We start from the raw sequence: 24,967 nt of genomic DNA on the forward strand, positions 1-24,967 counted from the left end.
TCGAATCCCAATAGCTCTTCAAAGGTCAATAAGTTATCAGTAAAATCAATTTACCTATGGAGAAAATGAAATTGATTTTTTTCTGTTGCACTCTATAAGACACTTTGCTAAAACCCTCTTGGAAAAGTTGCAACCACACAAAATGGCCTAAAACTGTTAAACTGTGTTAAAACATTGATCTTGAGACACCATGCTTTCTGTTCAATACCATTGCACCCTAAAAAAAAAAAAAACTTAATTATAAACCTGAAATCAGCATGATTACACAGTCTTTTCTTAAGGGTGCTTTCACACTGGCAGTTTAGTTTGAAATGGGGCATAGTTCTCATGAATAATTAGTAAATTGAAAGCCGTCATGCGGACCGGATGTGCACCGGTGTACTGAACCCAAGACTACCTGCAGGAGGTGGTCTGAGTTCAGTTGCAGTGGAACTGTGGCGCGATGTGGCATGAATGTAGAGCTGCACGATTAACCATCAAAAGATTGCGATGTCGATTTAAACACCCACACAATCTTATTCCTAAATGACAATGATTCGGCCATGTCACACCAGAATCACACCAGAACATTTAAATCTGTGTCAGCGCTGCTGCTGATCCAGGGACTGTAGTTGTCTGTAAAAGTATGAAACAGCTTTTCAACATCACAGTATCATTATTTCTGTGTTACAAATATTCCTATCACAGAAGTACTGGGATAAAAGTTTATAGTTCAGATATAAACACTGATGTCTATGGAAGCGATTATAATAGAGCAAATAAACTTTTGAAAGTAACATGGTGCTTCAAATAATGATTGTATTAATTACATTGTTTACACTACTAGGTGGCGACGTGACTTAAAAAATGTATGTGTTGTTGAATTATTCATTGAGATTCGTTCAAAAAAAATGTTGATTCATCTAGTAATGAAATAAGTGAGTCATTGAATCATTCATTCTTTTTTTTTTTTTACAAATTAAAACATTTTAAACAGACTGAAGCAAAAATTAACATTTTGTCAGAACCTTTAATAAAGTAAATGTTATTTTAGTTCTCTGATCAAAAACGTAGGAGAAAGCTGATCTGTTTGAAACAGACAAAAAAGATTCTCAATTTATCCAGAATCGTGCAGCTCTATTTCAATGTGAAAGCAACTCTGAGTCTATGAGCAGTTGTTCAGGAAGTAAACTGCACATGCATTTAGTCGATGACAATGTCATTTGTTCAACAAAACACATGTAAGGGATGACAGTGGTGATGATTTACCTTGGATAGGAGCAAGAGTGAGCTTGCAGTGTAATCGTGAGTGCAATCAGTGTGGTAAATGAATGGCTCGCAATCCGCCGTCTCCTCAAAAGTGTCCATTTGGAAGAAAAGCAGAAAGCCGCCTTCATAAGACAAACTGATAAAGTGAGATCCAGTCAGATGAAGGAATGAGGATAACGATTCATTTTATTTCTTAATAGCAATAAATAAGTAAAAGAATTTGGAACAATTTGAATTCTTCTTTTAATAATAGGCATAGAAAAACCTCTTCTAATTTATCCAAGTAAAATATTCTTGCGTAAGAAGAAATACATTTGAACAAGGGCCCTCTTGCAGTGAGCGAGATTGCGAGAGAGAGGTAAGAGTAAGTAAGAGTCAGAAAGAGTCTAACTATACAGGAAACTTTGAACACTTCTTATAATCCTGTCTGATCAGATAAGCAGTGGAAAGTTCCTTCTGAGAGCACATAGGGTCCACGTGACCTTTTGGTGCCATATTTAAAAATAGATAGCTCTGATGGTTTTGACACCTTCAGAGCAAAAAGGACAAACAAGTTGTTTTTTTTTGTTTGTTTTTGTGTATAATATCACCAGAGAGTAGTGACAGAACATTTGGGTACTGTACTTCGATTCAAAGAAACTTTTATGCAGATAACAGCTGAAGTGACATATTATTTTAAACACTGTAGATGTGGCACTCAATATATAATGTACTTAACACCAGCAGGAAAAAAAAAAAAGTTCCAGCAGTTATCAGAAAAAAATAATTACATTCAGAACATCTTCAGAGCAAAGGTTAACCAAGATATGTTGTAGATATAGATTTAGAATTAAAATCAATGAACTTAAGAAAATGCTTGATTATATGAAAGATTTTTCTTCATTTTTCTCACACCACGCACATACAGTGAACCCAAGTGTCATTCATTCTGCTGCTCATTATAGCACCAAATTAATAAAAAAAAACAATATATTGACTTGTTTACGGCATGAGCGTTTGTGATGTAAGATGAGCGCAAATGCACCAGGGCTCGATTGAACACACACCAATAGACCCCTTAATCGCCTACGTCACTGTGACGTCACCGCTCTAGCTTGAGGCAAAACATAAATAAGAACTCATAGCAAGCGCGCTAAAAGTTTGAGGTTTTGACTTTAAAATGTCGTCCTGTTGTGTTTTTGGCTGCCAGAATAGAAGGAACAGGACTTTTGGTTCAAAACTAAAGTTTTACCAGATCCCGGCAGACATTCACAGAAATCAAAAAGATAATTGTGGTTGAATGCAATACGGCGTACAGACTGGACAGGGATGATCATAAATAATACTCGTGTTTGCAGTGCACACTTCATATCAGGTAAAATAATCGATGCGTATGTAATGGTGTGTTGGTTTTATCTAGTACAAATCAGCACGGTTCTGTTTTATAGGTGAAAAGTCGCCAACTTTCAGCGCACTAGCTAGCTTAAATGTTAAACAAACATACAGCGATAGATGAGTGCGCCATCCTTTGAATGGTCTCTTAAAATAATTCACATTGCTAGCTATAATCATAGTTAGCCCAGTGTTAGGTTACATTAGACAATAAGCCTTGACAAAATTCCCCGAACCACCCATTAATTCATATGTTGTCTAGGAAATATCCAAAACTTAAGTTAATTTACAAAAATAGCCGTCACGGTCCCGCAGAGTCAGTGACTGTACATATTCGGACAGTTCTGAACCTTCTTCTGCATCTATGTTTAATAAATCCCTCCTAAAACATGCTAGCTTATGCTTGTCAACATTGAGTCCAGCGTCTTTTTGCCTCTAGCTAAGCCCCGCCCACCAGGAAACGTTGCAATGTTTACAAACTTTTAAGGGGTCTATACATTTTCATTTGAAAACACATCTTTCTCTCCGTTTTTGACCTTCCATCCATACTGAGAAAGCGTTTTTGTCAATAAAGACAGAGCTTTATGAAAACGCTCTCCCAAGTGGATAAATGTGAAAATTATGTTTTTGCATTGTAGTGTGGACTGTGAAGATGGGGGTATAAGAAAACAATAACGCATGTTTAGTCATGTGATGCAAATTGTACCCATAATATCTATGGTTACACTGGCATTGTTGTGCCTGCTATACACATTCAAAGTATTGCTAAAGATAAATGTTTCTTTGTAGAATATTCAAATTACATTTCTACAAAGACGAAAATTTACTCGCAATCGCTGTCCTGCAGCAAAACATGAGAGCAATTATGTTTAAGGCCATAGGATTATGAGTGTGACCTGGATGCAACAGTGAGTAGTGGGATATTTTGCTAATAAAGTGATTGTGCCAGAAGAATAGCGTGAGAAATTTATTATGTCTGCTCTCGGTATCATCTCATGAGCTTTTATTAAGTTTTATGCATGCGCAGTAAGGTGATTTACGTATGTTCAGACATTTCAGTGTGGATGAGCACCTTTTGGAAAATGCTTGAAAATAATATTGCACGGGGAGATTTATGAAATGAAAACAGCATTTTCAAATGTATCCTGATTAATGTAGATGCGGGGGGGGGGCTCCTGGAACAATCATGACCGCAGCAAACGTGGCCAGGTAGAAAGCCCCCAAAGGCAACAGTTAACAAGTCATTCAGACCACCTATCACTTAGTTTTGCAGATTCCTATTTTACATGCTAGTGGGTCACCACTGTATGTTCAATGTAAAATCCTGAAGCAAGTTGAGAGCCACTTGTGCAGTACAGCAGAGCATGAAGAATAAGGAGCCATACAGAGAGAGAGAAAGAATAACAGAGTGCGAGAGACACTAGTGAAGAGAAAGCACAGCACTCTGCCCTCTCCGTGACTCTCTCTCTCCACTCTCACTCAGGGCCACCCAATCTCGCACACCTGCCTGTCAATCAAATACCACCATTGTGCTCTCTGACAGCTAGATGACAATAATACACATTCCCAAAAGCCACACTCTTTTTTTCCCCCCTCACACAGGACTGCCATTTTCTTATGCCTTTTCTTCTCTGCGTTTGTTTTCTGCGTTATAATCCCAGATGACCTCAAGCTGCGCTTCAGGGGAGGGGTAGGTGTGTGTGACTGCGAGTGGTTATGAAGTGTAGCCAGAAGAAAAGAAAGGTGCCTGGACTGAGAGGATCGTTACACAAGTACAAGTGTAAGATGCCTGTTCTCTCTTTTTTTGTGTGTGTGTGCTGCAGAGTTGTGACTGTGTGGTGTCGACTAGACACAAAATTTTTAAATTACTGCTGCTGTGGCTATTTCAGCACATCTAAGAATTGTTTGCTTGTTTGCTCAACATATCTGTAGTACAGAGAGATGAAGTCAAGCCTGCAATATCTGTTACTCTACGTGTCCGTTGGCGCGGAAGAGACTCGCTCGATACCACTCAAAGCACAAGAGATCAGACACTCAGGAGGTTTTTCTGTAAAATGAGCCGCAGTGTGGTTGTTTCCATATGGTCAAATGCGTTCAATACATGTTCGATGAAGTCATCGATTAAATATGCAAAAGACTACAGCTTGAAAAATGCAAACTTTGTTTCTGAATGCCAAAAGTGTACATATGGCAGCAATTTAATCCATCCATCCATCCATCCATCCATCCATCCAATACTGTTCAAAAGTTTGGGGTGAATAAGATTTTTTTTTGTTTAAGAAATTAAGGACACATTAAGTTATGAAAATAAATTTTTGAACTTTATATCAAAGTTTCCACAAAATATTAAGCAGCAGATTGTTTTTTAACATAGATAATAATAAGCAATGTTTCTTCAGAACCAAATCAGCATATTAGAATGATTTCTGAAGGATCATGTGACACTGAAGACTGGAGTAATGATGTTGAAAATTCAGCTTTGCTATAAATTAAACTTTAAAATATATTAAAATAGAAAGTTTATTTTAAAAATTGTAATAATATTCCACAATATTACTTTTTTAATGCATTTTTGATCAAATAAATGCAGCCACAGTGAGCATTAGAGACTTCTTTCAAAAACATAAAAAAAAACCCTCTGGACTCCAAAATTTTGAAATTATATTATATTATATTATACACACACACACACATATACATATATACATATATTTATTAGGGGTGGGACGGTTTAGATTTCTCACAGTTCGGTTTGTATCACGGTTTCGGTACAGTTCACTATGTTCAGTAAAAAATTGTCAAATAAAGATAATAAAGAAAATAAAATATAAAATAACACTGCATATAAACTTCTTTGAATATTTAAATAAAGATGAAACATTATTGAAGTTACAAAAGTTATTCAGTCAAGAGTGATTTCTTCGTGCTTTGTCTTTCGATTAACATTAAAACACACAGAGCAGGAATATTAGATTGCTGTCCCTTAAAGATATAATTCAAAGATCCAGTACACAGATACTGATTCACATGCGCTGTCTGTCTCCTTTTTCTCCAAAGACATAACCTACCATGTTTGTTAGGATACTTGCTAAGATGGGCATGTTGACATAATTTTTGTGTGAATTTGTCCCTTGAAAGAAAATTTGCGTGAGTATTGTGTGACTGTGACGTGACTCTCCATGTACGTACTTCGGATGAGTACACACAAATCTCCTCACAGCGCGCATGAGTTCTCTTTCGCGTCTTACGCAAGAATGTTTAAATTGGCAAGGTTTAAATTAGTTTAGCTTAAACACAGATAGCAACATGAGCTGTTCAGGTCTCACCTGCGCTCGCGCGCTATCAACACCCGGGTGATGACAGCGTAAATGACTGGTCATAGAGCTTTCGGCACGTCATTGAACATTTGTTTACAAAGAGTGACTGTTTTGTCCGTGTTCAACCGTGGGTGGAGAACCAAATGGTTTGATTTTTTACAGTGAAAAAAAAAAAAAATTATATATAATACATATTTTTTATTTACTTCATCACAAAATTGTATGCTGAATTAAATTTTTGTGATGTTTACAAAGTGTTTACAAAGCAGAGTCAAATGGTAAAAAATTTTATTTTTTCTGACATTTCCAACAAAAGCCCTGAGATCTATTTAGTATCAGTATAACAATTTAACACGCATTAGTCAACTCAACCCCATTCTAGCCACAAAGACAACATGCAAATTGAATTTGAATTTGAATAAATAAGCACTGAATCCACCAGAAACATCATGGTCTGCATCACTTTATTTGCATTAAGTTTCTCTGTTATTTCACATTCTCACCACCTTAAATCCACAATCCCCCACGTGAGGTTTTAAATAAAATGAACCCAGAGATTCCAGTGAACTAATTTCCTGCAAAGAGGCATATGAATATGCAAGACAAATTAAACTCGAGTGCCTAGAGTGTTTGATCTCACAAGAGAGTCAGGACTGTGATCTTCCTTATGGTCACTGAACACTGTCCTCCACATGTGCGATTCTCAAAAACTCAAGATTTTCCAAAAATGTGAGTATTGGAAATCAAGAAAAACACAGAATCAAATCATTCATATTTGTAAAACCTTTCCCCATTGGTATCATATTTAAGAAGCCAAGAATGGTCTCAGGTTCCTGCTTTTCAAACAGAATGTTTTAAAATGATTCAAAAACACAGCTCTCATTAAAAAGGTACTGGCTCCAGTCTATTTGGTCAGTAATGAGGTTGATTACCTTCTCAAAAACTGCTGGCTTGTTCCCTTTATCTGTGTCCTTTTCCCTCTTCTTCTCCTCCTTTTTCTTCTCTCTCTCCTTCTGTGTCAGGATGAGGAACAGAAAATATAATGTGTCAGGATAAACTGCACTCAGAGATGGGACACAGACACACAAGAAATTGAACATGGAAAAAAAGTTGAGTCAGCTACAAGTCTGAAGTGACTTCAGGTAGAGGTCGACCGATAGTGGATTTTACCGATACCGATAACTAGGTTGGACCGTACTTGCCAATAACCAATTAATCAACCGATAGTTTTTAAAATGAATTTCATATAAATCAGTCATGCTTAAAGATGGCCATCTTTAAATATCTACGCAAAGGCCAGAGCATTAAAATTACATAAATGTATATTAAACTCTCACTTTATTTGCTTCTATTTATTTGCTTCTAACACTTGATTATCTAATCAAAATAACAAAATATGTATTGCAGTGATGACAAAAAAAGAACTGAAATCGAATGCGTTTCTGATTTATGTTAACATATCAATGTTGAGAAGGCAATCACGTCACTAGCTTTAAATATGCAACTTCGCCAGCAAATTAATGCATATATAAGTGACCAGCTGGATATAAACGAATGCAAATAGTTGGTAACAATTGCAACATTAAACATTTGGGTTGGGTTTCGTGTGTTTTTGCCACATTGTTTTAACCGCTTAAGGTACTAGTATTAGCGTCCTCTCAGCCTTGACGCCAAACATACTGCTGTTCTCTCTCTGCTAATGCAGCACCTAGTCAACAAACTGATCACTTTATTATGATATGGCAACATGTACAGTAGTGTTCTGTATGGGCATTTCAAGCAAAAATAATATTCTAAGATCACTGGGAATGATTCGATTATTCGAAAATCGCACCCCTCCCCCGCATGCACGCACGCACACAAAAACAGAGAAAGAGGGAGAGAGACCATTCACGCTTTCAATCTGTATTTAATTCATTCCCCAATTAATTAAACAGTTTATGAATATCATAAAGATTGAAAGCGTGAATGGTCTCTCTCCCTCTCTCTCTGTGTGTGGATGCGTGCGTGCATGCGGGCAGGGCCGTTTCTAGACTTTTTGGCACCCTAGGCAAGATTCCTATTAATCCCCCCCCCCCCCCCCCATTTTTGTGAGTCAATTCTACTAGCTCTCTGCATGTTATATATTTACAAAAATATTTATAAGAACCCATGCATGAAAAAAAGATGATGAAAAAAAAATTTTAAACATATATTTCAGAGCAAACTGAAACTCTTAAGCTAGTTAAAATTGTATTCTACTCACAAAAATGATAGTTAATAAAATAAACTACATGAAACTGTTATTAGTTTAACTCTAAATACAATCTAATGAAGATGGTATTTTGGTGTTCATGTAGCCTACAGAAATAAAATATTTTTAAGAATGTTTTTTTTTCTCCAAAGTTAAAAAATGTGTTGAATAACAATACACCACTCATTTATGTTCTATAACTGTTTTAGCTTCTCTTTCTACAGTAGCATCTGCCTTGTGTTTCTCCAAAAATGTGTTGAGTGCACCTTATGATTGTTTGTAGAATTAATATAAAACTCTCCAGCAGAAACAGATTCTCGTGATCTACACACCCAAATCACAATGCCTGTCTGTCTGTGACTTCAACTGCACTATTACAGCATGAAGAAATGTATATATTTGATGTTTTTAAGTTATTTCTTGATATGCACTGAATTCATGTAAACTAATTTTTATTTATTTATTTTTTGTTTGTTTTTCTGTTGAAGCTATGTTCGTTTGGCAGGTCCACGCTGGTTGTCAAACTTGTCATAGTTATGGTACTATCACTTGGTCAATTTACACTAAACAGCCATCTCTGATAATGATTTTTTTATTCAACTTTATTATGCTATAAATTAATATTCCGTTGCTGAAATGAGCATGACGTGGTAAACCTGTCCTGTGTTAATATGCAGTGTCATGTTTTGCTCGTGATGATGGAGCAACTTGTATAGAACAGAACAATTAATCAATTAGTAACATACCTGCATATTTCGCTTTCTTTTTCTCATCCTCTTTCTGAAACTAAAACACTTAATCCAGTAAGCATGGATAACGACGTTCCCTGCCGCCTTCTACGTCTCATTTCTCTATTCTCTTATTAACAGCAGCGGTTGAATCTGAGAGCTCACTTAACATCCCGATGCGATCCACTAGCCTATCACCAGGAGACTTGTCACTCAGATAATCGCAAGTAACGTTAGCCTAATCATAATGCCTCAAAATAGCAAAAGTACGAAATAATAATATTAGTAATAATAATAATAATAATAATACAATAAATAAATAAAAAATCTTGGAGGGGCGGGGGCTCTCACTGGCGCCCCCCAGCTGTTTGCGCCCTAGGCGACCGCCTTGCTTGCCTATGCCTAGAAACGGCACTGCATGCGGGGGAGGGGTGCGATTTTCAAATAATAACCGAATAATTCCCAGTGATCTTCGAATATTATTTTTGCTTGAAATGCCCATCCCTAGTCTTAACTCAAGCCATATAATGATTGTAATGTGCTGAAACACATTAATATGTTCGTTAATATAAGTGAAAGTAAAATCCGCACGGCCATTTATAACTGTGCGAAGCTAAGCGAGTGTTTTCAATTAATTCCTACGTTGAGCTTCCACAGGAATAAACTGAAAACACTCGTTCTCCACCAGTGGACAAGCACCATGAATGACCGAGGGGATTTTACTTTCACTTTCAAATTAGCGCCAATTCTGGAGCGGTGACAAGTGATGATACCGGTGTTGTTCCTGAACACCGGCAACACCGACTATCGCAGCAAGCCTACCTCAAGCCATATTGATTTTAGGCTGCCTAAATGCGTTATAACATTGTGAACAGCCTGAATGAAGGCACTTGTGTCGTGTGAACATAGATTTTAACGTCTCTGTTACATGCCACGCTAGTCTGTGTTCTACTGTTGTCTAAGAGTTGATTGACAGCTTTTTAGGTGCGTCATCGCGCCCTGAACGTGTCACCATAGAGTGCCTCAGGGATGACGCATTTTTGTAGGCAAAACCCGGAAGCGGGTTAGCATTTTAGGACTTCCGGTTCCAACGGCGTAAGGTCTATGGGTTTTTGAATGGGTTTTTGCTAAATCGCCTGAAATAAGGTCTGTGGTTAACAAAGCCTCTAAATACTTTCACCTTTTGATCTATGACATAAAACACACCAGTTATAACCATAGACTGTAAAAAAAGATGGACGACGCGACGTCGCTTCCTTCCATTGTAATGAACTGAAGCCAAAATGGCCGACCGAATGGGCGCTGACATGTTACGCAATACGTCAAAAAAAAAAAGTTTGGAGCCTGGGCATGCGCAGAAGGAACCGTCAGTGGAGCCGGAGGCGGAGTCGCGATATCAAACTTCCGCCCAGACGACTGCGTCATCATTCATGTATTTTAAATAGACTATAAAAATTATATACAATTTAAAATTCTACCTATAAAATAATAGGCTATTCTATTTCTAGAGCAATAATACTTTTAAAACAGCAAATTCAGTAGATAAAATCAATATAATATGCCACTAGAAACAACTCTAAATCGTCAGAAACGGTCCTGCCATTTTAAATCAAGTTCAACTAATGTTACAGGAGATCGATTGCTGTAATTAGAGTAAGCTATCATTAGTTTTGTCCTGCTAATTATTATTTTATACCCATAAAAATAATAAGTAACTGCCAGATAACGATCACCTGCTTTTTCCCGACATTGTTAACATTAGGTGTGTTATCTTAACTAATAACATTTATTAATTAGCTTATAACACCCATATTTAATGTTACAGAAAAAGGTTCAGTGATCCGTCAGATCCTGTAGGTCGGTTAGTACAGTTTACTGCTGAACAACTCATTTTGTTGGTGTTAAATAACAAAGAAATCGAAAATTAACAGTTAGTTAATACATCTTCAATCTCCCCTCGAAGCTCCGACAGTCCTCAGACAAGCTGTCAATCAAGTTCGAATCATGACGACACGCCCCGTTTTTATAGCATCAAATTGCTAGCTAAAATCTAAATCATCACAAAAACAAACAATTGAATATATATCTGTGTGATAACAACTACCTTAAATGACCAAAACCATCTTTCAGAAAGTTTTATTTGAAGCAGAATTTATTTTTAAGTTTTCACTGAAGTCTCATTCGACTGCATTGAGAGGGCGGGGTTTATGACCTGTACTGCATCCAGCCTCCAGGGGGCGATCAAAGAGCCCGTGGCTTCACTTTTCAGAACGTATGAGACACACCCGGTTATAACCCACTTGTGATTTTTTAAACTTTTACTGTGTCTTAAAATTGCTAAAAGGGACTACTTCCTTTGGCGGGGACTTTAGACGTCATCATGACAAACAGGACATTTGGACAGCATTTCTCATGAAAAAGTGGAAAAGTATTAATAACAGCGCAGATCATAATCAGCAAGCATGTTTATAAATAAAGTTGTTTTCTAAGTAAAGTTTGAGGAAGCTTGGTGGTGACGACGTTGATCCGCGACCATGGTGTGCTGTAGCCCGTTTATAGCCTACTGTTAGCCTTTCATATCTGACCACTTTATTTAGGCTTCAAAATCTATAAATGTTGAGTTAACTTGTAAAGATTATCTTGATAGACAAAACGTGGAAGTGTCATAACCCTTTGTTAAACACAGAGCTTATTTTCTGCGATTTTCCAAAAGTCTATGGGAAAAATGCATAGGTTTTCAATCGAGGGAACCCGTGCGCCGCTAACTTCTGGGTTGGCCTACAAAAACACGTCATCCCTGGGGTACTCTATGGAAAACATGAGGATTTTTTTAAGATGACAATCGCACAACCTATTCGATATTCTATACTTAAATCAACTAATCGAATATTCGAAATTGTGACATCCCTAATTCATACAGTTTAGTGGTCGATGTTTTAAACGTGCATCTGATGTGTCAGCGCTCTCCACACAGCATGCTCCCCCCCACACGAGGTGCCAGTGAGTTTTTATTTCGCCTCTAGAGGCCGCTCTCGCTCTCGTTCTGTATAATGCCAGCAGACCCTTTCTCAACAATCTCATACTGTGTAATGACAGTGCAACCTTCTCAACTGCTCCAGCAACGGACGTAACCCAGAAAATTATCGGTATGGATTTTTGCCGATAGTTGCTTTGTGGAACAATCGGTTATCGTTGCAAATTAATCGAAAAAAACGATGAATCGGTCGACCTCTAACTTCAGGGCACAATGCTTACAGTTTTGCCTTGAGGCCTCTACTCTGACAGCTTAAATATGGCACACATACACATGCAATATATCTAGGTTTCTTATCACATTCTTAGGTTTTCTATGGGCACATCACACAGATCATTTTGTCATAAAGATGACCTTCACAGTGTAATTTTCACCACATCTCAAATATGTATTGTTTTTGATAAAATTTTTGTTGTAGAAATGACCAGGGCAGCGTTTCCCAAAAGCATCGTAAGCTTAAGTTGATTGTAGCTCCATTGAAACCAAAGGAGCTAAGATCAACTTAGGCTTATGATGCTTTTGGGAACGCTGCCCTGGGATGCTCGATTATGACAAAAATCATAATTACGATTATTTTGGTTAATAATAGGGGCTTTCACGCTGGGTAGTTCTAAGTACTTAGTTCTAGGAAGTAGCCACCAGGGTGGTTCCTGAGAACTAACAGTTCCCCATAGGGTTGTTTCCCTGGTCACATTCGCACTGTCAGTAGGAACTCTGAAGTGATGTATGCTATGCTTCTTGTTGTGACTTTTGATTTTGACTGCGCTGAGAACACCAGAGTCTGAGCACACAGCGTTCATATTCTTCATTAGTTTATGATAGAACTGTTAAACAAAGAAAGAAGACAGTAAAAAGTATTTCCGTTTCCTGTGTGGCTGATGCCCAATGTCGCTAGCTTAGAAGTACATAATCATGATTTGCTTGGACCAAAGTTATGTTGGATTTTCTCCTTAGTGTTGAGAGGTCCATCTATCACTGTTTTCCATGTCTATAGAGTTAGTTTGTAGAGTAAATATATAGGCTATAATCTGTGCGTGTACACAGCTTTTTTAAAATGGGGGGTGCTTTCGCGTGTGTTTGGCCAATCAGCATACACTTATGTCACTGGTACTTCCTATTGTGCTGAGTTAGACCCTGCTCTGAAGTAGGGGCTAATTTAGTTCCCCCAAAAGTGGGCCATATGACCAAAACCTTATGAGTAATTCACAAGTTCACAATTATTATATAAAATTATACATAATCTGCATATATAATCAGAGTTAAGAGTATGCATATTTGGCGTGCTGTCCAAAGGGAGTGCTTCGAGCTCAGAATTTGTCCTGAACCCGGAGTACTCCAACCAATATCCCTAACTGGGATAGAAACCAGCCAAGAGTGAATTGGGGTGGCAGAGGAATGCTGGAAAACTGTTGTGGGAAGGTATGAAGAGGCTATATCAGGCAGGCAGGACACCTTATTATCATATTTAGGCTGAATGCAATGATTGGACGAACATTTTTTTGCCCTGAGACTCAATTTCAATTAATCGCACAGCCTTAGAAATGACAGTGGAAGAAATTATAATTTAAAACTTTTGAAACTGAATGGTAGAATATATTTTGTCTTGCTAAGGCTAATTATAAAGTTAACATTATATACATCTTAAATACATTAAATATAATTTCACAACCTTGATTTTTCTTTGTTTTTTCATAGATCATGTTTTATCCTCTTTAGTGTTTTGTCCTCGGAAACCAAGTGCACTTACTACTAGCTAAATTGGTTGCCAAGATGGAAATGATTCCACAACTAAAGACAGTCATAATTTCGGAAAATTTATATAAATAATTTTAACAAAATATTTAAATGATTTGTTTACTTGAATGTTCACAAACAAAATTAAAGGTATAGTTCACCCAGAAATGAGAATTCAGTCATCATTTACTCACCCCAAGAGATATTTTGAAGAATGTTGGTAACGGTTCTTGGGCCACGTCGACTTCCATAGTATTTTATTCCCATACTATGGAAAATATTGTCTTTTGTGTTCAGCAGAAGACAGAAATTCATACATATTTGGAACAACTTGAGGGTGAGTAAATGTTGACAGAATTTTAATTTTTGAGTGAACTATCCTTTTAACATTACTTATTTTTTTTAAATTTAAGATTAAAGTGCATATAGGTTTGCATATAGGATCATATAGGTTTGGCCTTGATATCAAGCTATCAGCCCTCCTTTTCTCAGCGCAAATCAATTGCTGCTGCAAAAACGCTGAGTGAGAGGCTGGTTCAGGTGTGGGAGTGAGGGATCAGAGTGGGTTTTCTGCAGTCGTGGTGCTGTGTCTGACTGGCACTATGATTACCAGCAGACGGAACAAATGAAGAACAGGCCTAGAGGAGAGGTGCGGATTGGCCGTTTGGAGCTCTTTATGGGCACATTGATTATTCTATTTCCCCTCTGCATGCTGCCAGAGCTGTGCTATCGATCCCTTTCCACAGCAGAGCATAGAGGCATCTGACTCCACACACACTCAAATACAACCACAGCACTTTTTAACAATGGATGTGAACCCGTCAGTGTGATTTCTATAGGTTCTTTCTCCTTCCTATTTGTTTGGTTTAAATGAATGTTCTTACAGGCTGTTATATAATCGGTTGCTAAAACTGTCAATAGTCAGGCGGTTCTGGTTGTTGCAATTACATCCACTTTACATGCTCCATTTTACAAATAGATTATGTATTGGGAATTGTGGATACAGGAAATTAAATTGTATATGAATTTATTATTTGTTCTTAGATATTATATTACTTATACAATAATGACAAAAACAATTATTTTATTATAATTGTTGTAGTTTATATATCATATATATATATATTATTTATAATAATATTATTAATAATAATAATAATAATAATAATAATGATAATGGCTGATATGTTTTGGTGCTTCGATGATGTTGCCCCCACCAAATTATCTTAACCAAACATGCAGGTTGACCAACTTGACCAGCTAAGATGTGCTAGTCTAGCACTAACCAGCATAAACCAAGCTTTAACCACATGGACACAGGGATTGCGTAACATATCATAGAATATTGATTCAGTGATTGACTAACAGCACAAAAAGGGCTGTCCCAATTTGCATACTACTTTGTTGGTGATGTGAAAGTGCATTATTGTGATAAAATACCACCTCAAAAATAGCATCTTGATACAGCATATCAAAGAGGTCATCCTTTTTAATAACCAATAGGTCTTAGTGCAACATCAATATTTCTAGTGCGTTTTCTTCCAGGTAAAAGCTAAATGTGTCAAGTTAGTGAATATAAGTGGCTTCAAAGCTAAAGGACAGGGACTAAAGACCAAAAAACTTTTTAGGTTTTATGAAAGTATATTTTAAAAATGCAGCAGAAACGGTACTAAATTAGGGCATGTTTGGCATATTTTCAACATAATATCATTTGGAATTTAATAGGAGTGTGACGAGACGGGTATCTCACGAGACGAGACGAGACTCGAGATTGAGTTCACGAGACGAGACAAGATTTTTACACACTATTTTTAAGAAATCCTCAATGGCGAAATACATGACTAGAAAAAATATTTTGCAGGTGTATTTGAAATGTTTTAACTAATCATCTTGTAATGAATGTCATTTCAGTTCTACTTTCTGATATGAATTATCATATGCATTAAAAGACAACAATACTCAAGTACTGTAAAAGGTCAACTAACTCAACTGACTGACTTCTCTTCTGTATGATTTCAGTCTCTTCAGACCTTACTGTACATGATTTATGAGCTTCTACAACTTTTGACCTCCTAAAATGAACTGATCATAGAAATAAAAACAGTATAAATAAAAATGTTAACACTTTACAATAAGGTCTCATTTATTAACATTAATGTATTAACCAACATCAACTAACAATGAGCAATATATTTGCTACAGTATTTATTAATCTTTGTTTATGTTAGTTAATAAAAATAGTCATTCATTGCTAGTTCATGATAGTTCACAGTGCATTAACTAATGTTAACAAATGAAACTTTATTGTTTGTGCCTAATAAGATTAAGAGAAAACTTTTATTCATTTTTTGGTAACACTTTGCAATAAGTGCAACCATAATCGCACTCTCAATATTCAAAGTGCAAATAAGACCAAATTTTTCTTTGATACAGAGCTAAGAGATGGTTACAACTACACTGTCCAGCCTAAGATAGCTTTCATATTGAGAGATATTTGCTGCTGTCAAAATGCAGGGTATTGAAATTGCGTTTGAATGCGCCCTCGCGTTTACTTTCACGATTGCGTGTGTAAATATGGAGCGGCGGCGACCGTTATACAACAATTAAATGTTTTTTTTTTTTTATTATTTAAATACAAAGCAAAACGACAGAGGAGGAGTAATGTAAACGTAGCAGTGGCATATTCTTTCCTAATCATCCTAACACTCATGGCAATATCACAAGACTACTTTTCGCCTCGATGAGAAATCTCGTCACATTTTAGTCTCGCCCCTAGAATTTAACAATTCTAAACTTGCAAACTATTTAGGATGGAAAGCATGCAAATTGGGATGCAGCCAGAACGCACAGCACAAGCACAGCACCAAGATCAGTGATCCGCACAGGACAGAGAAGAAGCACATTGCTACAGTACCTCCAGTTTGCTTTTCTCAGCTGCTTGCGAAGGAGGAGACGATACTGAGGGCAAAGCAGCATCAGAGGACTTCTGCAGGAGCAGAGGAGAAAGAAAGAGCACGAGAGGGTAAAAGAGAGTAATTGAAAGAGAATGAGAGAGAGAGAGTGATAAAGAGGAGATGTGGAATAAAAAGAGCGGAAGGAGAAAAATCAGAATTAATAGGCTGCAGCAATCACTATACAGTGAATAATTATTCAGCCTGTGGGAGACTGGGAAAAGCAAAATTTATAAACTGATACACACACACACACACACACACACACACTTTAACACTGACAAAATATAACTATTCAGTAGAATTTCTGTCAAGTAAAAATATTTAAACATCGTTAAAACTACAAAGTCACACATAAAGCAAAATGTTTTCAGAGAACATATCTTGACAATTAAGTTTTTGTTTCCCCATTGGCATCATTTTCTCATGAAAACCTCAAGATTTATGCTTAAAAAAAAAAAAATAAAAATAAAAGATAATTGCCAAAGGGCTAAGAACTTAGTTCAAGATATATTTTTTGAAAATAATTTATGCAGTTTTACTTCTCATGTTAGATAAGAATTTATCTCATTTTAAGGATGTTTCGATATTTTAACTGGAAAACAAGACAAAACGTCTGCACTTTAATAGATTGCACAAATATACAAATCAGAAAGAGGAACCACGTATCTTGATCTAGTTGCACTATCAGCAGTTACATCGATCATCAAGGACACATTTGGTGGGTAAAAATAGCTCAGACTTTTCCAGATGTTCCAGAAGACTCCATAAATGTAAGAAATGAGACCATCTGCCGAATCTGCAGTCAGTCTGTCAATCTGCATGGGCAAGACTGCCTAAAATCAATAGAATTAACTTGCAAGTGTAGCCAGTGCAAATAACTGCATCAATCAGACCATGATGTTTGAACAGCCTACTCGTATACGTTTACATATACGTACATATCAAAAGCTCAGCCAAGTTCAATAATATGGATTTCTATTTTCTAGTTCTAGTTTCATTAAGAATTGTGTTGTCCGGGGTAGATGGCCATCATTTGTGATATGACAAAACAATACCCAAATTGGTTCAATTACTGCTTGTATTATAGAACTCCATGACTATACATATTTCTATTTTATTTTGAACTGCCAGTGCAATTTGAACAGGGATATGAAACGCATTTAAAATCTCATTGACGCTGTTTATATATCAAAACAAAAATAACAAAAAGGCATAACAGCTGATGTTCAACAAGGTGGGTAAGAACTGCATGCTAGCAAGTGATGCCTTTTGACTCATAATTAAGACTTGTCTGACTCATCTTTAGTGTTATATCGATTGCAATAGCAGGTTTGTATTCCTGAAGTGTGAACACTGAAAGCTGAAAATACAGTTCCTCTCTAATTATGCACAAACTTCTTATGATTAATGTTGTGTGGAATACCAAAAGACTGTATTGGTTGAGAAACAAAACTTTATATGTGCTCTCAACATGAACATTAATCCCTCTTTTTATGAACTTGCACATGTATAAACAAACGTTCACGTAGACTCATCAACAAATATATATACAGGTTTCAGATACCTGCCAAAAATAAAAAACCTCTTTCACCAATAATGTGAAGTCAATCACCCTTGTATTCATGTTTTCTTAATACAAAGCCCCAAAAAGTGCTTTTCCGGTAATTCAAGATCACCTGTTATAATATCTACCAAGCATCAAATGATACCGATCAATCCCTTGAGACACACTTTGTTGTCTTCTCCCTTTTCCCTCACTGTGCCCCTTTCAAACGCTCAGGGTAGTTTGTTTAGGGTAGTTGTTTTCATTGACTTGGGGGCAGATAAAAGGCCCTGTCCCTTAACAGAGTCCCATAAAGCCTCTTTCTCTTGGGGGAAGAAGAGAAACAGGGGTTCTTACTCCATTTCTGCATTATCAACTAAGTGACGGCACAATCCCTATTAAACGGGGGAAAAAAGAAGAAGGTGAAGTGGAAGAGAGTAGTGGTAGTTTTTTCAGAGAACTGGTTCTTTCAGACAATTCGCTTAAATGTACCGTTTTTAAAAATATTAAAGCACCCAATAATGATGTGAAACATGGATGTTTTACGTGTCTAAAGTATATAAAGTGAATAAACTAGTCATACCTCACTTTTTACATGAACCATGAAAAACCATTAAAAAAACCTTTTCATTTCACCCCCTCATTCTAGTCAACTGCTCGATTTATGCATATTCATAACAGCAGCTCCTCAGTCCGTCACAGACTGTTTCCTCAGTTCAGTGTACCGGTGACTTGAGAACTGTTGTAACCATAAATCAACTCTTGACTCGAGAGAGAAACTGGGAACTACTGCCATCGGATCACTGTTATATTTCCAATACGTTTAAGACATCATAGCAAAAGACATCAGAAACATACATCTTGCTCCCATTATGAAACCCCTTGGCCAACAGTTCTCAGCATGTCAGATATGTCCGAAAGACTGTTCTTAGTTCAGTGTATTGTTGGGCAAACTGAAGCGCTTCATGAGCGCTCAACCAACAGCATGTGGTATAATGTTAGTTACAAAAATTAATTTTGACTTGTCCTTCCTTAACCTTATTTTTTCTACATTGGAAATGTTTTTGTAAAGGGAGTATTTTTATGAGAAAACATTGAAAAGGAATGCCAGAAGTTATGGTTATTATTTATTGGCAAGTTATCCAAAGGATTGATCACCTAATCAGAAAATAATTGATGGATTTACTGGGGGTGGGGGTAATGGAGAACTACTAAAGAGAAAGAAAATATGATAGATTAATCGACAGGGGGAAAAAAAATAATCGTTAATAGTATCCAGATGGTTTCAAAGTTAACATACCGAGACTAAAGCCCACAAAACTCCGGTTTTGATTTTATTAGGTCTTTAAAATCTTATAAAATCACTTTTATGTTTTATGGATGCACAATTCAAACATATAGCCAAAATGGTATTTGTGTACCAATTTGTGTGTCAAGTATGGTTTGTTTTCAACAATATAATTTGGAATACAATCATTTTAATGCAGCACGAGTTAAAGGAATATACAGGGTTCAATGCAATGGCTCAATGGACAGTATTTGTGGCATAATGTTGATTACAAAAATTAATATGGACTTGTCCTAAAAAAAAAAAACTGGGTTACATTGAGGCACTTACAATGGAAGTGAAGAACGGAAGCCACTCTGTAAATGTTAGTCAGTTTTTTTAAAGGTATATCCACATGATTTAAACAATGTGTCAATATGATCTTGGTGTTAAAATTGTTTACTAGACATTACATCCAATTTTACGACTTGCCATGACAACGTAACGCCATAAACTTGAGAATGCCTATAAAAGTGACGACTTAAACTACTTTAAATCTGAAATAATAAATTTTAATACAAAAATTAATGCAAGCTTCACATTTCTGCCATAACAGCATCTAAAACTGGCCCCACTGTGGGTGCTTCAGAGTAACCTCATTTTTTATTTTTATGGTATTCAACATAATGCCAAAAATGTTGTCAGCTGAGCTTAACTTGTATTAAACCCAGAATATTCCTTTGAAGCAAGTGACTGTGGCAAGGGAGTTTTCAGGAGGAGGAAGGGACAAGAAGACGGATGACGTTCCCTTTGTCCCAGTATGGAAGTAGTGCTGTCAGCAGCAAGCATCCACAGAGCCCAAGCTGAACAAGTAGGTCCATTACAGCTCAAGTTAGCACAGAACTGTCCAGACCGGTTCATTACCTGCTGATGGATCCCCCTCATAATCTGCTTTTATTGGGTTAGCATTACCACTATGCTCCACTGCAGCATGGGCCCATATTCATTAGAGAGCCATTAAATAATACCACACAATACTCCTCCTCTTTCCCCCCCAATCCCTTTAATACCAGCATGCCCGTCTGGGGAAATAAGTCCAGAACGGGAAGCAGGAGGAGATGAAGAGAGGCGGTCAATAAGCAGAGACAGCAATCAGCCTGGAGTGTGAAGGGAGAACCGATCTCCATCTTAATGCAGCCAAAGGCATGAAGACTCCCCGTCCTCTCAAAGTAGTAACAGCATCAGTTTGAGGTCCAAAAGGTCTCCGGCTTTCTAGCTGAGGAGTAATAGAGGGAGCGAACAGCTAAATGCCCCATAATGCAGTGCAAATGGCCAAGCAGGCCAGGTCACTTGGGGCTGAATGAGGCTTAGATGACTGCAGTGAGAAAAGTGAGAAGCATGAGAATTGTCCAATCCTGGATGCGGAAGGCTGAAGCTATTATTAGTTACGCTCCGATATCTCATTCACACATTCACACTCACACAGACAGTTCTGTGGTGAACAAAAAAAAAAAAAAAAAAAAAATCAAGTTACATTTACCATAGCAGAGCCTGTGATGTTCATATTCCCGTCGTCTTTTATATATTCTGTTCTTGATATTAAAAACGGCCCACTGAGAATCTTCATTTTGCGCATTTTCCATGGTTTGGAAACACTTTGATCAAAATAATGAAAAAAAGCATGCAAAAAAAAAAAAAAAAACATGTTTTGAAAACATCAAAACAAAATAAAGAAGTGCAGGACGCTTAATATCCTGGGACATTTATTTTCTGTGGTTCCGCTTCGCTGTTGGCTTCACACACACAATCATTTAAATGGTGCGAATCAGCAGGGAGGGAACATGACTTCAGCACGCTGACTGGCGATAAGGCTTTCAATAAGACACATTTATTCCCCATCTACTGCCATAGAAGAACACACAGAACTTTCATTACTGCCACGAGACAGGAAGACAAGGAGGAGGAAAAAGAGGGATGGTCTGTTAGACTCTCTTGAGCTTGTTTTAGTAATTGAAGCAAGGAAAGGCTGCAATATTGCATTTCTCTCCGCCTGGGCTGGAAGCAGGCAACTATCGATTTCTTTTCTCTTTTTTTTGGCCCAGCTGCTCATCAGATGCCTCCATCATCTCAGGCTTAGAGTTGGCATCACATGATGAGAGTTAACAGACATCACTGGGGCAAGCTGTAATCAAACCCGGCACCAAACTATGGCTTTGGAATGAAAAAAAGTTGAGTGAATAAAGACAGAATCTTAAGTTTTGTTAAATAGTGTTGCTCAAACGTTTACTTTCCAGTCTAGGTGGATTGAATAGTGACAGGTAAATAACATTCACAATTCGGAGTGGCTTCAGTCACACCCTCCTGTCAAAGACGGAACTTGTGCATTTAAACCAGGATTCTGATGAGGCAAACTGAATTAGTACACTATTGTGTAAGCCGTTCTCCACTCTTTCAATAGACAGTTATCAATGGGATAACTGCTTTCCTACGTGAACCATTTTGGGAGGAATTCAAATAAGGATTTTCTGCATTAGCAAGGACAAACAAAGATGCAAAAAAGGAGGTCATTAAATAATAAAGACAACGTACACATTGTTTGTACACAATCTGCAAATACTAACAGTAGGGCTACAATTTATTTACGCATTTAGTTTAAAACGGTGGCTTAGGACGCAGAAAAATGACTGTTACAATAAGGTAATGGAAGAAGAATAAAAAAAACTATATTAAATACAAATAAAATGCATCTTAATACATAAGACATAAAAACATAACACTTTTCTATCTTTGTTGTTGACATCAAAAGCAATCAATCAAATGAATGTATTTCAGTGCAAAATTTGTCATTCAGTTGAACCTGAACAAATGGAAATTTGTTAATATAAAGATGGTAAGAGAGAAGTTCAGTGACATTCCCGCATCCTCAAAAACCATGAGTAAACTATGCATCGAAAAGAAAATGTTTCAAATGAATAAATTTGCATATTGTTGAGGTTGTATTGTTCCTTATAATAATAAATGTCAATGTTCAAGTTTCTGCAACATTTTGTGTTTGCTTCAGGAGCTTAATTTTTTACAGTGGACATCAAGTGGTAAACAGTACAAAATATTTTACTGTATAAAAGTAAAATCATTTATCAAATTCTAATGTTTACTTACAGTACAGTCCAAAAGTTTGGAACCACTAAGATTTTTTAATGTTTTTAAAAGAAGTTTCGTCTGCTCACCAAGGCTACATTTATTTAATTAAAAATACAGTAAAAAACTTTAATATTGTAAAATATTATTACAATTTAAAATAACTGTGTACTATTTAAATATATTTGACAAAGTAATTTATTCCTGTGATGCAAAGCTGAATTTTCAGCATCGTTACTCCAGTCTTCAGTGTCACCTTCAGAAATCATTCTAATATGCTGATCTGCTGCTCAATAAACATTTATGATTATTTTTAATGTTGAAAACAGTTGTGTACTTTTTTTTTTTTTTCAGGATTCCTTGATGAATAGAAAGTTCAAAAGCACAGCATTTATCTGAAATAAAGCTTCTGTAGCATTATACACTACCGTTCAAAAGTTTGGGGTCAGTAAGAATTTTTATTTTTATGAAAAGAAATTAAAGAAATTAACACTTTTAATCAGCAAGGATGCATTAAATGAATCAAAAGTGGCAGTAAAGACATTTATAATGTTACAAAAGATTAGATTTCAGATAAACACTGTTCTTTTGAACTTTCTATTCATCAAATAATCCTGAAAAAAATATTGTACACAAACGATGCTGAAAATTCAGCTTTGCCATCACAGGAATAAATTACTTTGTGAAATATATTCAAATAGAAAACAGTTATTTTAAGTTGTAATAATATTTCACAATATTACTGCTTTTACTGTATTTTTAATGAAATAAATGTAGCCTAGGTAACATTAAAAATCTTAGTGGTTCCAAACTTTTGGACTGTACTGTGTATATTAATATTTTGAATTAGCTTTTATTTTTATATTTTCATTTTAGTTTAAGTTTATAATTTTCTTATGTGCTTTTGTAATTTAAAAAAAAAAACAACAACTTATTTCTACTTCACCGTTTTTGCAATCGCAGTACTTATACTTAAACGAAACAACAACAAAAAAAAGAAAAAGAAATGTTGTTTTTCTAATATTTATATTATATTTTATTTCAGCTATATTTCAATTAACAAATATAATTTAATAGTTTTATTTAACAACACCGACCAAAATCAGTTGAGAACCAGTTTTTAAAAATTAATACATTTTAAACACACAAAAAAGCAAAGAAGTCAGTCATAAATCATTATCTGATTCATCTCAAGTAACAGTCCCTCACTTCACTATACTGTTCTCACTCACCGTCTCATTCTTTTCATTTCTCCTCACACTATGCAAAATGCCTTAAACTGATAACAAGTTGTTTTTAATAATTTATTTGCATATAAAAGCCGTTGGCAGAGTGAGTGAATAAGAACGACCTGGAATTCAGTCTTTCTTCAGGCAGTGCTTCAACGTTACACAATACGCCACTATTTTACATTTTAGTATTGCGTTTAAATTTATTTAACTGTTTTTCTTTCTTTTCTCATCCTTTCTCTGACACAGTATACATGTCTGGATTTCATCTCCTCAATCAGCTGCTGACCACCTTCGCATTGACCTCTACTGAAATCTGATTGGCTGTCTGTTTCTGCAGGCAGGAGCTGTAATTGGCCGTCTCAAACAGGCCCTGTCAGAGAGAAGTGGAGCTCTTCTTGGGTAGGCTTAGGTAGAAAGAGAACTGTAATTGGACAGGGCAGCCTTGCAGTGTTTGATCGAAAACCTTTCACGCGGCAACCATGTTTCAGTCTCCCCTGATCCAAAGCAATCAGAAAAGGCCAAAAGGAGGCTGTTTGTTTAGATTGCTTAAGCTCCTCAAGCATTATCATGAGGCTAAGACCTGCACAGCACACTAAGGATGGTCAATTACTATTCTTTGTGGCATACTAAAAGATATGGTCAACACAGACTAAGAACAGAGAGGAAGTCACAGACTGTAATTTAACATGAGTGAAAGTGCTTTAATTGGCTGCTGGCTCCTGTCAATCAACTTCCAGCACGTAAAGCACAGCTGCAGCCCACCAGGCTGTGTAATGTGAATTTGAGGCTTCAGTGATCAGAACAACTGGCCACCAAAGCAGGCCTTACGCACATAAAATAGACAGTAAACTTAGGGTAAACACTAGAGCCGGCTCACTATACAATGCTATGATTCAATATGCTGCAGTGCATCGCAATATCAAAAACGAAACTTTGCTAAACACATGAGAGCAAACAAATCTGCAAGATAAGTTACAATATTTGTCGCACAGATTGCTTCATTTCAGTCCAGTACAACGCCTCAGAGAACTGCCACTATTTATATGAACTGCTTGTTCATTACTTAAACTGTATGAAGTTATATGAATTCACACATAAGCTAATCAATGCAATATTGTGGAGAAAACACAATATATTAATATATGATTGTACTGCCATACCTAGTACA

At 36.5% G+C, this 24,967-nt stretch overlaps 1 protein-coding gene across 9 annotated transcripts in view; it reads right to left on the bottom strand.

Moving 5' to 3' along the window:
* smap1 (small ArfGAP 1) overlaps positions 1–24,967 on the bottom strand; it is a 141,111-nt gene that overhangs the window by 76,513 nt on the left and 39,631 nt on the right. For 2 of the 9 annotated variants that reach the window (XM_067386347.1, XM_067386349.1), the window contains exons 5-6: positions 16,580–16,651; positions 6,869–6,946 (exon numbers count right to left, since the gene is read on the bottom strand). The exons of 1 other annotated variant lie outside the window; for it this stretch is intronic. In XM_067386347.1, the coding sequence (XP_067242448.1) occupies positions 6,869–6,946; positions 16,580–16,651 (150 nt within the window). Of the gene's footprint in view, positions 1–6,868; positions 6,950–16,579; positions 16,652–24,967 lie in introns of all 9 variants that reach the window. 6 more of the 9 variants (XM_067386346.1, XM_067386348.1, XM_067386351.1 and 3 more) reach the window with 3 other exon arrangements.

This window comes from Chanodichthys erythropterus, chromosome 5 (genome assembly GCF_024489055.1).
Source record: "Chanodichthys erythropterus isolate Z2021 chromosome 5, ASM2448905v1, whole genome shotgun sequence".
Classification (NCBI taxonomy): Eukaryota; Metazoa; Chordata; class Actinopteri; order Cypriniformes; family Xenocyprididae; genus Chanodichthys; species Chanodichthys erythropterus.